The sequence below is a fragment of the Panthera onca genome, chromosome C2, assembly GCF_046562875.1.
Source record: "Panthera onca isolate mPanOnc1 chromosome C2, mPanOnc1 haplotype 2, whole genome shotgun sequence".
Lineage (NCBI taxonomy): Eukaryota > Metazoa > Chordata > Mammalia > Carnivora > Felidae > Panthera > Panthera onca.
The window spans coordinates 108,473,691-108,489,703 of NC_138347.1; the positions used below are offsets into that span (position 1 = coordinate 108,473,691).

General features: G+C 43.4%; 1 protein-coding gene across 2 annotated transcripts in view; it reads right to left on the reverse strand.

Annotated features, from left to right (window-relative positions):
• KCNAB1 (potassium voltage-gated channel subfamily A regulatory beta subunit 1) overlaps positions 1 to 16,013 on the reverse strand; it is a 383,165-nt gene that overhangs the window by 69,782 nt on the left and 297,370 nt on the right. For both annotated transcript variants that reach the window (XM_060639044.3, XM_060639045.3), the window contains exons 3-7: positions 15,880 to 15,917; positions 11,210 to 11,289; positions 8,615 to 8,659; positions 5,036 to 5,080; positions 2,491 to 2,534 (exon numbers count right to left, since the gene is read on the reverse strand). In XM_060639044.3, coding sequence (XP_060495027.1) covers positions 2,491 to 2,534; positions 5,036 to 5,080; positions 8,615 to 8,659; positions 11,210 to 11,289; positions 15,880 to 15,917 — 252 coding nt within the window. The remainder of the gene's footprint in view (positions 1 to 2,490; positions 2,535 to 5,035; positions 5,081 to 8,614; positions 8,660 to 11,209; positions 11,290 to 15,879; positions 15,918 to 16,013) is intronic.

Consider the following 16,013-nt stretch of genomic DNA (forward strand, 5'->3'; position numbering starts at 1 on the left):
CATACTCAGTAATTGGGAGAAAATTTTGTTAAAATGTCCACACCACCAAAGCAATCTATACATTAATGCAATCCCTACCAAAATACCAACTGCATTTTTCACAGAACTAGAACAAATAATCCTAAAGCTCGTATGGACCCACTGAAGATCCTGAATAGCCAAAGTCGTCTTGAAAGAGAAGGACAAACTGGAGGTATCACGATCCCAGATTTCAAGATATACTACAAAGCTGTAGTAATCAAAACAGTATGGTACTGATACAAAAATAGACATGGATATCAATAGAACAGAATAGAGAGCCCAGAAATAATTCCATGAATATATGGTCAATTAATCTATGACCAAGAAGGAAAGAATACGCAATGGAAAAAAGATAGTCTCTTAGACAAATGTCCAGTTTGGGAAAACTGGACAGCTACATATGAAGGAACGAAATTGGACTTTCTTACACAATAACAAACTCAAAATGAATTAAAGACCTAAATGTGAGCCCTGAAACTATAAAATGCTTAGAAGAACACGTAGGCAGTAATCAGTAATCTCTTTGACATCAGCCACAGAAACATTTTTCTACAGATGTCACCTTTGACAAAGGAAACAAAAGCAAAAATAAACTATTAGGACCACCCCAAAATAAAAAGCTTTTGCACAGCGAAAAAACCGCCAACAAAACAAAAGGCAACTCTCTAGATGGGAGGAGATATTTGCAAATGATATATCCAATAAGGGGTTAATAGTCAAAATATATAAGGAATTTATACAATTCAACACCAAATAAGACAAATATTCCAACTAAAAAATGGGCAGAAGACATTAACAGACATTTCCCCAAAGAATATATGTAGATGGCCAACAGGCACATGAAAAAATGCTCAACATCACTCATCAACAAGCAAATGCAAATCAAAGTCACAATGAGATACCACCTCATACCTGTCAGAATGGCTAAAATCAACAACACAAGAAACAACAGGCACTGCCCAGGATGTGAAGAAAGGGGAACCCTCTTGCACTGTTGGTGGGAATGCAAACTGGTGCAGCCACTCTGGAAAACAGCATGGAGGTTCCTCAAAGAATTAAAAATAGAATTACCATATCATCTAGTAATTCTACTCCTGGGTATTCACCCAAAGAATACAAAAACACTCATTTGAAAAGATACATGCACCGCTATGTTTATTGCAGCATAATTTACAATAGCCACCATATGGAAGTTCTCTGAGTATTCTCCCATAGATGAATGGATTAAGGAGAGGTTGTATATACATATACAATAGAACACTGCACAGCTATGAAGAAAGAATGAAATCTTGCCATTTGCAACATGAATGGATCTAGAGGGCATCATGCTATGTGAAATAAGTCGGTCAGGGAAAGATGAATACCATATGATTTCATTCATATGTGGAATTTAAGAAACAAATGTACACAGAAAGGCAAACCAAGAGACACACTCTTAAATATAGGGAACAAACTGGTGGTTACTAGAGGAGAGGTGGGTGGAGGGATAGGTAAAATAGGCGAAGGGAATTAAGAATACACTTATCGTGATAAGCACCAAGTCATGTATGGACTTGCTGAATCACTATACTGTACATCTGAAACCAATATAACACTGTATGCTAATTGAATTGTAATTAAAAACATAAAAATTTAAACTAAGGTAAAACTATCATCGCCTTAGCATATATCCACCCAAAACCTAGTATGTAGATATTCACAGCAGTATTATTCATAAGTCAAAAAATGAAAACAACCCAAATGTACATCAGCTGATGAATGGATAAACAAAATGGGGTCTACCCATACAATGGAATTTTATTTGGCAGTAAAAATGATACATGTTATGATACATGTTACAACATGAGCATTATGCTAAGTGAAAAAAGCTAGTCACAAACTATTACACATTATATGATCTCATTCATATAAAATATCGAGAATTGGCAAATTTATAGAGACAAAAGTAGATTAGTGGTTACTTGGGGCTGTGGAGGAGGGTAGAGAGAGGGTGGGAACTGACTGCAAGTGGGTACTAGGAATTAGGAAATTTTTTAAATTGAATTTACAGTGATGATCACACAACTCTGTTATGCTCAGAACCAGTGAATTGTACACTTTAAATGGGTGGACTTTTATGTTATATAAATTATATCTCAATTAAAACCTTTTAGAAAGTCTTAGGGAAGTGTTTTATTAATGTCAGCCTGGCTGTAAGGGAGAAGAGTTCTAGAAAATTTGCCCTTTATCTTTGTGTTCTATTGTCTTCTCTGTATCACCACACTCCTACATTAAACCCCAGAGAGATTGTGGTTGATTATGATTCTTTTTATAGAAATTCCTCCCACTCCCACCACACCCCCCCCACACCCCCACCCCCCCCACCCCCCCACCGCCCCCCACCACAATGGGTTTTGAACCCTTTTGGTTGATACCTTTCTGGAATCAGCAGCCCACAAATGAAGAAAAAATGGAAGTAGCTGTACCTACCTTCGATAATATGTTTTCTTGACAGCCCTCTTTCCGTTTCAGCTCTAACAAGAAAGAGAAGCAAATGACTTTGAGTGGGGGTGTGCTTTTTCTTTCAAATTACTGTTTCAAAAGTACAGAGGAATACTCATTCTAGATTGAATTGCTAATTTTATACCCTGTTCTTGGCAAATTCTGTACCTCAGGCTGAGGAGAGAAGGCTGGTGGGCAACATACTGAGCCCCTTTTTTTTGGAGATCCAGGTGATGAATTAACCATGACGCTCATCACACAATATTAATAACAACTCAGCCATACACACCCCATCCATATATAACGTGACACACAGCTCAGCCTTCCTACCTTGTTCTTAATCAATCCCCCCAAAAAAACACCTTGACATAAGTTTGTGAGCTACTGATAACATTAGCTTTTCTGAGAAGGTAAGCAAATTTGGAAGCGCCTTTTGACTTTCAAAAGAAATTTAACAATTACTTTCTGTTAAAATGTGATGTAAGTCTTTCTTACATCGGTATCCTAAGAAGACAAACATTTAACCAGGACTTTTGTCTTCTCAGACAAGCTTCAAGATCTGGCCAATTAGAAAGAAATATGGTCCTTGTGTTTCAAGTATTCATGAAATGTTTCTTCAACGTCAATACCTTTGGCATCCTCTTTTTAAAACACAGTAGTTTAGGGGCGCCTGGGTGGCTCAGTCGGTTATGCGTCCGACTTCAGCTCAGGTCACGATCTCACGGTCTGTGAGTTCGAGCACCGCGTCGGGCTCTGGGCTGATGGCTCAGAGCCTGGAGCCTGCTTCTGATTCTGTGTCTCCCTCTCTCTCTGCCCCTCCCCCATTCATGCTCTGTCTCTCTCTGTCTCAAAAATAAATAAAAACGTTAAAAAAAAATTAAAAAAATAAAATAAAATAAAAATAAAACACAGTAGTTTACTATTTGCCTTTGGTGATGTTTTATCTTTTATAAAAACATTGACTATTATTGTAGGTAGTACTCTACCACGTAACAGCTCTTGCAGATTATCTTACTGTTTCTTTCTAAAGCATAGGCAAGGTTTTAAGTACCACTGCACTAAGCAACAGCTACACGAATCAGGGCACAGACAATGTAAATCTGTATTTCTCATGGGCACCATGTTGCTTTATTTTTATATAGGTTACGGTAGTAATAAAAATCTAAATTCCATCTTTCTGTCTTCATAGTCATCATAAACAGACTCAAAAACAGTAATAAAATATGAGTGTGTGTGTGTACACATACACATTTTGATTAGAAGACTCCAAAGGAGAGGTCCTCTGTCTCCAATTTTAACTATTCCCTCTCAATTATAGGGAGGCAAATAAGATTTGGTTGGTTTGTGTTTGTTTTTGTTTCTTTGTTAAGACTCCATATTTGTGATTTCTACAAAAAGGTATATGAAACAGCTTGCTGTTTTCTTACATGTGTGTCAAAAAGGCCAGACTTCTATGTTCTGTTGAATCATGTAAGTACCAGTTTAAACACCAGTAGATTCATCAGAGGCCAATTCATCTTGTGAAAATTGTTTGCATCCTACAACAGAGAAAGGACCTCTCTTTCATTTGCCTGCCAGTGAGTGATGTAGTAGCCTCTGTTATTCTCCAAAAGGCAGTCCTTTTGATCAACATGTTTGGAGCCTTCTGCAAAAATGACCAGAGACAGGGGCGCCTGGGTGCCTCAGTTGGTTAGGCGTCCCACTTCGGCTCAGGTCATGATCTCACCGTCCGTGAGTTCAAGCCCCGCGTCGGGCTCTGTGCTGACAGCTCAGAGCCTGGAGCCTGCTTCACATTCTGTGTCTCCCTCTCTCTCTGCCCCTTCCCTGCTCATGCTGTGTCTCTCTCTGTCTCAAAAATAAATAAACATCAGGGGCGCCTGGGTGGCTCAGTCAGTTAAGCGTCCGACTTCGGCTCAGGTCACGATCTCACAGCCTGTGGGTTCGAGCCCCGCATCGGGCTCTGTGCTGACAGCTCAGAGCCTGGAGCCTGTTTCAGATTCTGTGTCTCCCTCTTTCTCTGACCCTCCCTGTTCATGCTCTCTCTCTCTGTCTCAAAAATAAATAAATGTTAAAAAAAATTTTTTTTAAATAAATAAACATTAAAAAAAATTTAAAAAAAAAAAATGACCAGAGACGTACATGTGGGGTCAGACAAGATATTTTCGTCTTTGCATTCCGTGGAAGTCTCTGACTTTTGGCAGATTTGAGTAGCTTTTCTCCTGTGATGCTATGTGCTTATTTTCTTTTCCCAAAATTTGAACTCTATTTTGGAAATGGTTCTTAGAATGAGGTTGGTGTTTGAAAATCTCCGTGAATCACTTAGTAACAAGTGATCACTAACTTTCTTTGGGGCATCTTGCTAACATTGAATCCTAGGCTGATTGCCATTTCCTTCAGGGCAGGAAAAATACTCTTTCTCTCCAATCCAATTAATTTTAGTACATTAGATGTAAAATGGTTGCCCAAAAGGATAAAAGCATGAGCTACTAGTTGTCTCCTGTCAAGTAGGGAAAAGAAAAGGTATTTAACTTACTTTCCACCCCAGTAGAGTTTGGTTGTTATGACCAGGCTGGACCTCCTGTACGTTAGACAAACACACACAGAGAAATATTAAGTAAATCGCTGGTTATTGTACTGAGTCAGGATATTACAGCATCGGAGAGAATTTATCGTACCTCCCATTTAAAAAAATTGGTAAAGTGGTAAATCTGTTCATTCGTGTCACTGAAATATGGGGACAAGGGGAAGGTGGTGAGTGGGGATGTGAAGTCAGATCCTAGGCGAAGAGGTTGAAGGGAAGTGACCTATACCTGGAGGGACAGGAGAAGGAGGCTGTGACACAAGCCACCGGTTCAGGGGGGGTGTGGTGAAGAGGGTGAGTGGTAGGCATGGAGGGGCAGAAATGGTAAATGAGAGGGTGAGTGAACTGGCATAAAGGATGGATTGCTTTAGTAGCACCAGCTAATCCTTATTTCGCATCTGACATAACGTTGATTGAACGTGAGTTTTCCTGGGGCTAAATCCACCCTCTGCCAAGGACCACGGCCCTAGTGGCTCTGAGTTATTATGCTTTCCAACCATCACATTCACAGGCAGGAACTGATTGCATGGAAATATGAATGATAACGTAAATTATAATAATCAATAAATAGGGATAAAACTTCTTTGAGTGTCTTATTAAATGGAAATGTTATTTTAGGAAAACAGTGCTAAAATTTTTAACGCAAGGTTTTAACCACTTTACTCCTAAGGGAATGAACTGCGGAAATCTTGTCAGCAAACTAATTGCCTTCTCAAAACCACACACAGGGCAGGAAATGGCAATCGTCTCATCATGATGGTGGAATAAGAAACAGAAACGTGTCTTAAGACCTACAGCCATATGATTTAAAATCGGGAGGCAGATCTCAGTATAATTCAGTTTCTCCAAGTATGTAATTCAATTGAACTGGTCCAGGAAAAAAAATCCTTTGAGATTCAAAGGTTAAGACCGAACTTTGGGACTGTTTGAAATAAGGCATTCCTAATTCCATCAGCCATAGAGCTGATGCCCTGGGGCCCGCAGGTATGAGAGCCTCGTAAGATTAATGATAACCAATGGGGAACAAGGGTGACAATTCCGACAGCTTAGCTGCAACAAGAAAAATTTGTAGGAAATGTCAGCAACCCCATCCCACTGAAGTTAATTCCCTGAAAAGTAATTTGAATCACTGTAATGGAAGCTCTACAGATACACGCATCTGGAGATTACACACCGCAGAAGGGCCGATGTACTTTCCAGGTTCATCCATCAACCTCACGATACCTAGTGTAGCGGCAATCTGCCCCGGGGGAGCCAGATCTCTGTTAGCAAACATTTTCACAGCTTCAACAAAAGGCTGGATGGAATATTATAAAAAATTAATGCAGTCCTCTAGATTATTCAGAGAGGCTGCACACTCTATGCAAATACCATCATGGACTTCTGTTTTCAAAGTTAGGCCTTCTGGAAAACGTTTGGGTGATGCGGGTGTGCACACTAACATGTAGGCTCAAAGAGCAAGAATAGACAGCAACCTGGCAGATGACCAGTGACCATCATGGAGGCATTTCCAGCAACTCTTCTGAGTGGGTGGAGAACGATAATGTGAGTATTTCATACCGATATAGCACAACTTTCAAAATACTCCGGCATACTTTATCTCACTTTCACAGTACAGCACTTCATGAACAGTTACGCCGTCCATTTTGCAGGTGGGGAAACTGAGACTCAGAGAGGTGAAGTAGCTGGCACAGTGGGCAAGTGGTGGTCCTGGGACTAGAAGCCAAGTATGCCAGTTGAAATTGCTTTTATAGACTCCGTACTAGGATGATACGGTCTATCTTTTCACCAGCCTTGTAGGGGCAGCTGTGTGCTGATTTCAATATTCTGTAGCATGGTGACAGCTTGGGTTTTTATTTGCAAGACTGAAAGGCAGTTTGTAAAAAAAAAAAAAAAAAAAAAAAAAAAAATGTTAATCCGTTTTCCTGTAGGTGTATAATAGGCTCTGCAAACTATGAAGAGTGATGGTTAGGTGCCCTCTGGGTGTTGAGGGGAAAGAGCTCCTGCACTGATGTTCCCCTCCTTCCTCAGGTGCTCTGTCAGCCTACACCTCGCTGCACAGCTCACCAGGGCTGTTAGTGGGCTCGTCTCTAGGGTCTCTGTTTTGGGTTGAGTTGTGTCCCCTAAAAAGACATGGTAAAGTCCTAACCCCCAGTACCTCAGAGAGTGAGCTTATTTGGAAATACGATCATTACAGATGTAATTAGTTAAATTAAGATGAGGTGATGAGGTTATACTGGAGTAGGGTGAGTCCTTAATCCCATATGACTGGTGGGTGTCCTTTTAAGAAGATGCACAGACACACATGAGGGGAGGACGCCATCTGATGACGGAGGCAGAGGTTGAGCGCAGGCCCAAGATTGCCCGCAACAGCCAAAAGCTAGGAAGACGCAAGGAAGGGTTCTATCCAGACTTACAGAAAGAGCAGGACACTGCTCAAACCTTGATGTTGCACTTCTGGCCTAGAGAACTGTGACAGAACACATGTCTGAAGCCAGCACTTTGTTCCAGGAGCCCTAGGGAAGTGATTTGGGCGGTGATGGACAGACCAGCCTTGTGAGTGGGAAGGTTACTCAGGCAAGGTGGAGGACTGGGCGGGAATATGAAAATTCTTCCATATTTAAGGGTGAATATCGTCTTTTCCTAATCCCCTTACAATCCCTGGAGTGGGGGAGGAGGAGAAAGAAGGGGGAGAAAGTAGGTCATCGAACTTCTTTTGTTCACATCTCCATAAACTTCTGGGTCTCCATTTCCACTAATACCACAGAGCTGTTGTTTATTTGGCCAATGGCAAATCTGCCAGAGCAGAAGAGGACCCCAGACTTGTTCTGTGGTCTTTGCCTGATTCTGTACTCCTGCCGGGGAAGAAGCGACTGTCATGGTTGACAGGCATGGTGAAATGGAGGGGGATTGCCGCCCCACGCCCCACAGAGGCGGCGTTCCTCTTTACCACTGGATACAGACACCATGGAATGGGATGCGACCCCTCAAGGACAGCAGATGAAGCACTTCCCTGAACGCCCAGATAATAGGGCTCCTGGCACACATCAGAGGCGTGGGCTAATTGTGTTCAGATAAGAGAGCTTTGTGGTATTTATCACAAGGACTTCTCTTTTCATCACTTCTTTGCATCCAGAGTTGTCAATAAGATGAACAGTGAACATAAGTACATGTATATAATCAGCTTCCTATCAGCTGTCTTTCTTCACCAAATTATCACTAACAGTGGTGAGAAACCATGGAAATACCCCTTTCTTTTATGCATGAGTATCTCATGAACCTCCCCTCCTCTCTGCTCACCCCCATGGTAAGTCATTGTGATCAATGACTAGTCAATACTTACTAAAGCACAAATAATGAACTTGTTAGTATTTATTTCCAAACCACTATAAATCATTTCTTTACCAAAAATTGACTTTTTTTTTTGACAGCCTTTTGTTTAGTTGTCATGCAATTTTATCTTTCCTTCTCTGGGACAAAATAATAACAGTCTTTTGAAAGAGAAGTACATGATTATGGTGAATGCATTACCTCCAGCCTTTCTTCTTGATGATGCTCCCCAGAATCACTTCAGCCCTGGAAGGGAAACAGATAATAGCTCAGGATACAATGTCCTGGAAACACAAGAGTCAATCCAAAAGCACAAGAGCCATTCGTTGTTTGAACTCTCAGTGCCTACATGTCCTGAAAATAGAAGCTGCTCTCGGCTAGTAGCACAGTTTCCGCTGTTTCTGCTTGTGCCTGCAGAATCCTGCTCCTGGAGCATTCCAGAAGCACCTGCCAAATCCTGACACACTGGCAGGAGACCGCCTGTGGTCCTGATACTAAGAAACAACAGAGTCACTTGGCAGTTCGGTGCTTTTGAACCGCTGATCCCATTTATAAATATCCTGCTTGGCAGAGTCCAGTGGGAGTCAAGGTTACCCTTCTAATTGCTGTGGTCTTCAATTGTGACCAGGGAGGACAATGAGACCTTGTCCTATTTAGATAGAAAATACAGATTCCCCGGAGATCTTGCAGGATGAAAAAACAAACAAACAAACAAAGCAAGCAAAGAAAACAAACCATGTGGGTGTTTAGATGTCCCAGAGGCTAGGGCTGCAGATGCAGTGGCCCACATAGAGAATGTCCTGGGTTCTAGTGACAAGTGTTGCCACAGAAGGAAGGTGCAGGGAGATGTAGAGAAGTGTTCTTCCCGCCCCTACAGTGGGTCGTGGAGAGGTACAGCGAAGACGTCTCTGCTGTCTTCTCCCCTCCACCTACCTGAGCCAGGACCCAAGGTTAAGGAGACTAAAGTTTTATTGTAGGTCCCTCCCAGTCAGATCAATGTTGTAAGAAGCAGGTGGGCCCTCAAGGCTTTGTGAATGGGGACATCAATGGAATTAGCACTTTGTTCATTGGGGTCCTATAGATGGGGAATCGTCACTAAACACTGTTTATCTTAGCTGAAAGTTCTGTCTGTGTTGGAGTGCCCAGCCTGACATTAACCATGCTGCGGGGTAGCTATGGAGCATGCTCCAGAGAGACATGCAGGGGACGTTGCACCAGTGTTCTCTTCCCCAGCCCTCTGTTTCTGACACTGTCTTTTGCAACTTTGCATTTCATAGCGGGAACCTAGCTTAGGTGCACACCGGAACCTAGCTCATTTGCACACTGGACAGTCAGTCAGTAATTAACCAGGACTATCAATCATAGTAGAAATACAAACAGGACTTCCCTTTTCCAACCTTAGCAGGATTCAACAAAAGAAGAAAACACTGAGAAAGGCTCAGATGTGGGAAGGAGGAAGGCCTTATCAATTGTATTTCCTCTCCTTGGACTCAACAGAAAACATCAGGGATGTGGGCTCTGAACTTCCCTGATCGTCCTCAAACACAGATCTGCCGTTGAGAAGGAGGAAACCACGCAAGGACAACACAGATCGGGCGACGATGAGCCTGATTCCGCAAGTCCAGCAGTTTGATTGTGCTCCTCGCCTGGAAGAGGGTGCTGGGGAGTGAGGCCTGTGGAGGATTAGGTGCCACAGTCCTGGTAGAAAATGGCAGAGCTGCTCAAACAGTTCTGGGAGCTACGTGAGTCAGTCTGTCTGTGTTGGCAGCAGGTGGCCAAGGTGCGCCAGTTCTGTTCTGAGACGTGCTTCTCGTGCCGGGACGTAGAGGGCATGAACCTTGAGGTCTCCCCAAGGGCACATTCCCCACATGGTGTGATGAGCAGTGAGCCCAGTGCCAGAGCCCGGAACCTGTTCTCAGGTCCGTGGGAAGGTTGTAGTTGGTGTGGCTTCTCCACCAAGGCCCTTTTGCAGTCCTCTCTGTCCTCAGAATGGGGTCTGAAATGCCCTCTCACAAAATATACTAAATTTCTTGGCATCTTTGAGGATCCCTCCCTTAATCTCTGATCTACTTGTCATGCTAGGTGGAGGGATGGGCCTGCAGACAGGAAAAGCAGTCCCTGGTTCCCTGCAGAGAGGACGTCCCAGTTTCCCTGAAGGGTTGAGTAACTACGAGACATGGTTACGAAATAGCAAGACTAGCTTTTGAACAACTACACTGGAATCTGCTCCTTTATTTCCTCACTCCTATATCCAACTAATACTTCTTTTTTTAAAAATAAATGTTTATTATTTATTTTGGGGGGGGGGGGGAAGGGACAGAGGGAGACAGCGAGAGAGAAGGAGAGAGAGAATCCCAAGCAGGCTCTGCACTGTCAGCATAAGACCCAACACGTGGCTTGAACTCACAAACTGTGAGATCATGACCTGAGCCAAAATCAAGAGTCAGACACTTAACTGACTAAGCCACCCAGGCATCCCTCCAACTAACAATTCTTGATCTTCACTGCCACCACTCTGGTCCCAGCCACCTCTGCCCCTCAGGAAGGCTATGGCAATTGTTTCCAGTCCATTCTTCATACAGGGGTCAAGGATAGGAAGGTTTGGGGGGGTGGGCAGAAGGGGCCAGAGGCAGCCAATATCCCCAGCTCTGGTGAAGGGGCTAGTGGAAGGGAGAAAAGCAACGCCACCAAAGCGTGTGGGAAGGGCAGACCCTTCTCACCAGCATGACAGCAATGGCCTGGGCAGACTCTTGGTGCCACAAATAGCACGTGAGGGACACAAAGGCACTGACTCACTTTCCAGCAGCATAGACTTCAGCAGTATCGAAGAGATTAACCCCACTTTCATAGGCAATTGTCATCAGCCGTTCGGCAACCTGCAAGAGGATGTAAAGGTCAGTCAGAAAAAAACAAATGTTTGCTAAACCTAGGAAGCAAGCAACGTTGAATCCTCTGGTGGTGTTTAAGAACACTGAAGTCTCACTCCTTGTTTTTATCAGTCGTAAAACAATGAGAAAAAAAAAAAGAAGATTCTACCAGCATATATAGGATAAAAGTATCCATTTCCTCAGACAGAGACTGGGCACTACGGGAGACTTCCTTCAGTGCAGGGATTAGTCAGCCCTCAGGAGCAGTGAGGTAAGGTGGATGGATTTGTGTTGCTCACTCTGCCCGGAAGATCTGGTCTAACAACATTCCCTGTGGCAGCATCATCTCTCTGACAAAGAGGGTCAGTTGTATCACCGGTGACTCCATTTCTCTTCGTCCCCCTTTCTCTCCAAGCTAATGGGTTTTGGCAGCTGGGTGACTCCTGACCTAAAAGCCTGTGCCTTTTTTTCTTGAGGCTTAGAGGACTGCGCTGATGAACCAGAGGCTAGACAGAGTCATGACTGTTGTAAAACTCACGCCACCCACAGCTCAGCAAAACCCCAGCCGCTGTCACAGAGCAACCAGCCAGCTGAATGGCAGCCGGGAGCCAGTGAGCACGCTGGCTCACTGGGTATCCGGGGGGGCCCCCACCCGTCAGCCTGCAAATACACCTCCAAGCATCTCGTTCCTTCCTTTGTGCTGCTGAGTGCAAGGGGCAGGTGTGACAGAAGAGTACAGGCGTCGCTAGAGACAACAGCTTGAGGGAGAGCTAGAGAGGGATAGCAGTGGAGAGGGGACATTTTCCCATTTTGCTGCTAGACTTATGGGCCAACTGAAAAATTACACACCTCACAAATAATTAAAATTGATTTTTCCATTATGTTTTTGATTGTGGGCTAAGAGTGCTTCATCAGCATTTCCAAGATAAACTGTTTTCCTGTTGTTTTTAAAATCGGCATATCAAGAAAATTATTAGGCTAGCAAAAAAGGGAGTCCATGCCAATCCTTTAGAGTAATAGCAGCAAAAATGTGATTACTGCTTTTAATTTGCTACCATTATGACATTTCTCCAAAGGAGAAATGGAAAGTTAAGACAAGTATAGTTTTTCCCATCGTGACTGCCCTACGTTTAAGAAATTACTGGGCTTGCGTTTCAGATTCTGTGTCTCTCCCTCTCTCTCTGACCCTCCCCCGTTCATGCTCTGTCTCTCTCTGTCTCAAAAATAAATAAATGTTAAAAAAAAAAAAATTAAAAAAAAAAAAAAGAAATTACTGGGCTTGTATCGTATGTTATCCTCGTGTTATGTCACATCACATACTAGCGGATTATTATTGGGAAAGAGGCCTTATATTATCTAGAGAGAAATTTTAAGATAAGATAAGGAATCCTGGATGGAAATTTGGACTAAGTAATGGCTGAAATGTTTCCCAACCATAAAGTTTAAAGACCTGAATGTGAAAGAATGAAGTCACTGACTTAACAAAAACTGTTTTCTGGCCTTGAGTGTACCACTTACTAGATAAATGAACGTGGACAAGACCATTTGAGCTGTTTCCATTTCAGCTTTTTCATCTGCAAAATGAGGACAATTCTGTTCAGGTCCTCCAGGTAGCCAACAGGCCTCAGTAGAAGTAGACACCTCCCTTCCAACGTGGCATGGCAGGCCTGCAAATAAGTGGCTCAGGGAAGGTCATGTGACACCTTTGGGCCAATGAGATGCAGGGACAGTTATGCTGAGGCTTCTGGCAACATCTTTCCATGTTCTTACAGGGTTTCTAGAAGAACACCTTTTTCCCTAGAGGTGCTGTTCTGAGTAAGGCTTAGAATTTCTGCAGCTGTCTTACTACCTGAGGGAGGATGTCGCTAGACAAAGGAACACAGGGCCTTCCCAGGGAATCCCTGGGAAACGCAGTGAGGCCACTGATGGAGTCTACCCTGAAGCTTGCCCTATATCTACACTTCTAGTATGAAAATCAAAATACTTTTCCCATACTGGTTGAACCAATTTGACTAGAATTTATTTTTACTTACAATTCAAGAAACCCTAACTAGCTTATAAGTAAGAAAATCTAAGTAAGAAAATCTAAGTAAGAAAATCTAAGTGCTATAAGGTATTATTATTTACAGGAGTAACATCTCTCCTGGTTTTATGATGAAGCCAAATCTTCTTTGGGGGGCACCTCACGGAATTATGTATTGTGGTGTGTGGGTCCTTTTGATAATATCCCTGTCCAGTGGCTATTTAACACACAGGTGGATTCTCCCAGCAATAGGGATGTCATCACCTCCTGAGGCAGGACTCATGGTTGTGTCACTCAGCACATCACAACGTGGTCATTCTGGGATTCAAAATTTGTACCTGCTTTGTGCCGAGCTCACGTGAAGCAGAGAGAAGGCAGAAAAATCGGGAAGGTGTATTTATGGCTATTGGTTTGCATTTTTCCCACATGGAAATGGCTGAGCTCAGGCAAGTCAGCTGCTGGTGGGACTGTGGTCTCCCTGTACCTTCCTGTCTTCTCCTTGCTGGCATTCTCTCTGCAGGGACCTGAGGAAAGTCACAGCTCTTCTTTGGAAGGACAGTAGCCATTTGTCTGGTCTGCATCTGAGGCGAGGGCCTGTGCAGCCATTCATGATAGTATTATTGTGCAGTTTTTAGAACGGTAATTTTGAAATGATGTATTTCAGAGCCCAGACTAGCACACTCAGACCTGGGCAAGCTGGGCTCGTGGTAGCAGAGAGCAGATGCTGTAAAGGGGAGGGCAAACGTGAAAGGGGAAATGGTGCCCTTAACGGTTGGCCCCTCTGCTCCTAAAGCGAAGATATTTTTGTCTGTGTCTCCTCTCAGTACTTTAACAGGAAGGAGAAGGTGCTGCACGTGCTGGATACGGTGGACTATTAATTTGAGATCCCCCTCCCTGTCACCTACTTTCTATGTGACTTGAGCCTGTGGCCACTGTGTTGATATTTGTGGACTTGCCTCTGTGCTCCACACACCCTACCTGACGCCAGTCAGAGGGCCCCGTAATGAACCCTGTGATGGCCACCCAGATCCTCCTTCAGAACAGAAGGACTTCTCCCCCTCACTGCTAGGAGTGTTGCCATCAGATGGCCTGCAGCTGTCGGTTCTCTCTGGAAATTGCACTTGGCTAAGCACGGTTGCCTAGCCCAAGGTGAGACCTGCTTCCCCGGGCGGCCTCTCTCCGATGACTGGTCAAACAAAGGATACAAATGCTCAGTCCTCTTGCCCCAACCTGGGACAACTTTGCAGGGCCATCTCAGCGTTGGGGCTCCCCATGGGGTCAGGTGTGGTCATTGTTGAGACTGCATCATGGCCCAACTTTCTAATAACTGTTCTGTATGCTAATCTCCAGTGCAGTCTGCCTTCCAAAGCATCCTCCCCGTGACAACCTCTCTGTGGCGACCTAGGCCCAATACTGGGGACATGCATTCAGACAGAGGAGAATGTGCAGATAAGACTCTGCCCCTCCCTGCCCCGAATCTGTTAAAAAAACACTGGTGACCTTGGGAGCTGTAGAAAAGACCCTCTGTTCCCCCGAGCTTCTCCTTAGGAGTGATAGTAAGAACTACCTTTATAAAGAGCTGGTTCGGTTCAGGGCCAGGCACTGGGCTGAACACTTCACAGGTATCGTCTCATTAATCTTAATCACAATCCTGCTGAGTAAGGGCTCTCCCCTGCATTTTATGGATGTGGCAACTGTTAGTAAATGCTAGTAAATCTGGTGGCAGAGTGGGCTGGATCCCACTGAGTGTATCCACTCAGACATGCTATCCCAGACTCCTCAGTGGTGCGCAGGCAGGCAAAAAAGGATCAGAGGGACTTGAGGACAGTGTCCTTGGGGGGTTATTGCTGTTCAAGGCCTGCATGACTCACTTGTGCCAAAAAGACATTCCTTAAACACAGTGATAAGAATATCACTTTGGTAAGCACTGTTTTGAACGTACAAACCAAGATTTAAAGGAATTTTACAGTAAATAAACTATTACAGCTGCCATTATTGGGTGTCTGCTACCTACGAGTCAAAGGGCTATATAAACATCTCATATGTAGAACATGGTTACTCCTTTCAACAAACCTCCAATGTAAACTTTATCATTCCACTTTACATCAGAGGGACTGAGGCTCAGAGAGGTTGGATTAACTTGTCCAAGCCAGGGTGACCAACTGTCTTTTTTTTGTCCAGGACTGAGAGATCCCATGCTAATAAGGCAAAGTTCCTACAAACTAGAACCAGTTGGTCATGGTAGGTGGAACTAAAACACACACACACACACACGGACACACACACACCAGCAATGAAATCTTTCCATAAAGCTACTAAATATTAATTCCAAATTGGTTTGTTCTCTAACAATTGAACCTGCACATATAATAGATTGACAGCCTCAAGGGCTATTAATAGTCTAAACGTGAAAAATACCAGGAGATAAAACTGAAAATAATCTTTGATTCAGTCTTAACCACTTCCCGTGATTGAAACATTATCCTTATAAAATGCCAGGACCCCATGAAGAATACTCCCACTGTACAGCTTTACATTTTCTTTGATCAGCAATATGGAAACCAAAAGTAACTTACCTCATCTGAAATTTGACCTCCAAATGTCACCCATGTTCCTAGAAAATAAATATTTGCACATTATTTATGATCGTTTTTCTCTTTAAAAATTATTTATTTATTTATTTATTTATTTATTTATTTATTTATTTTAA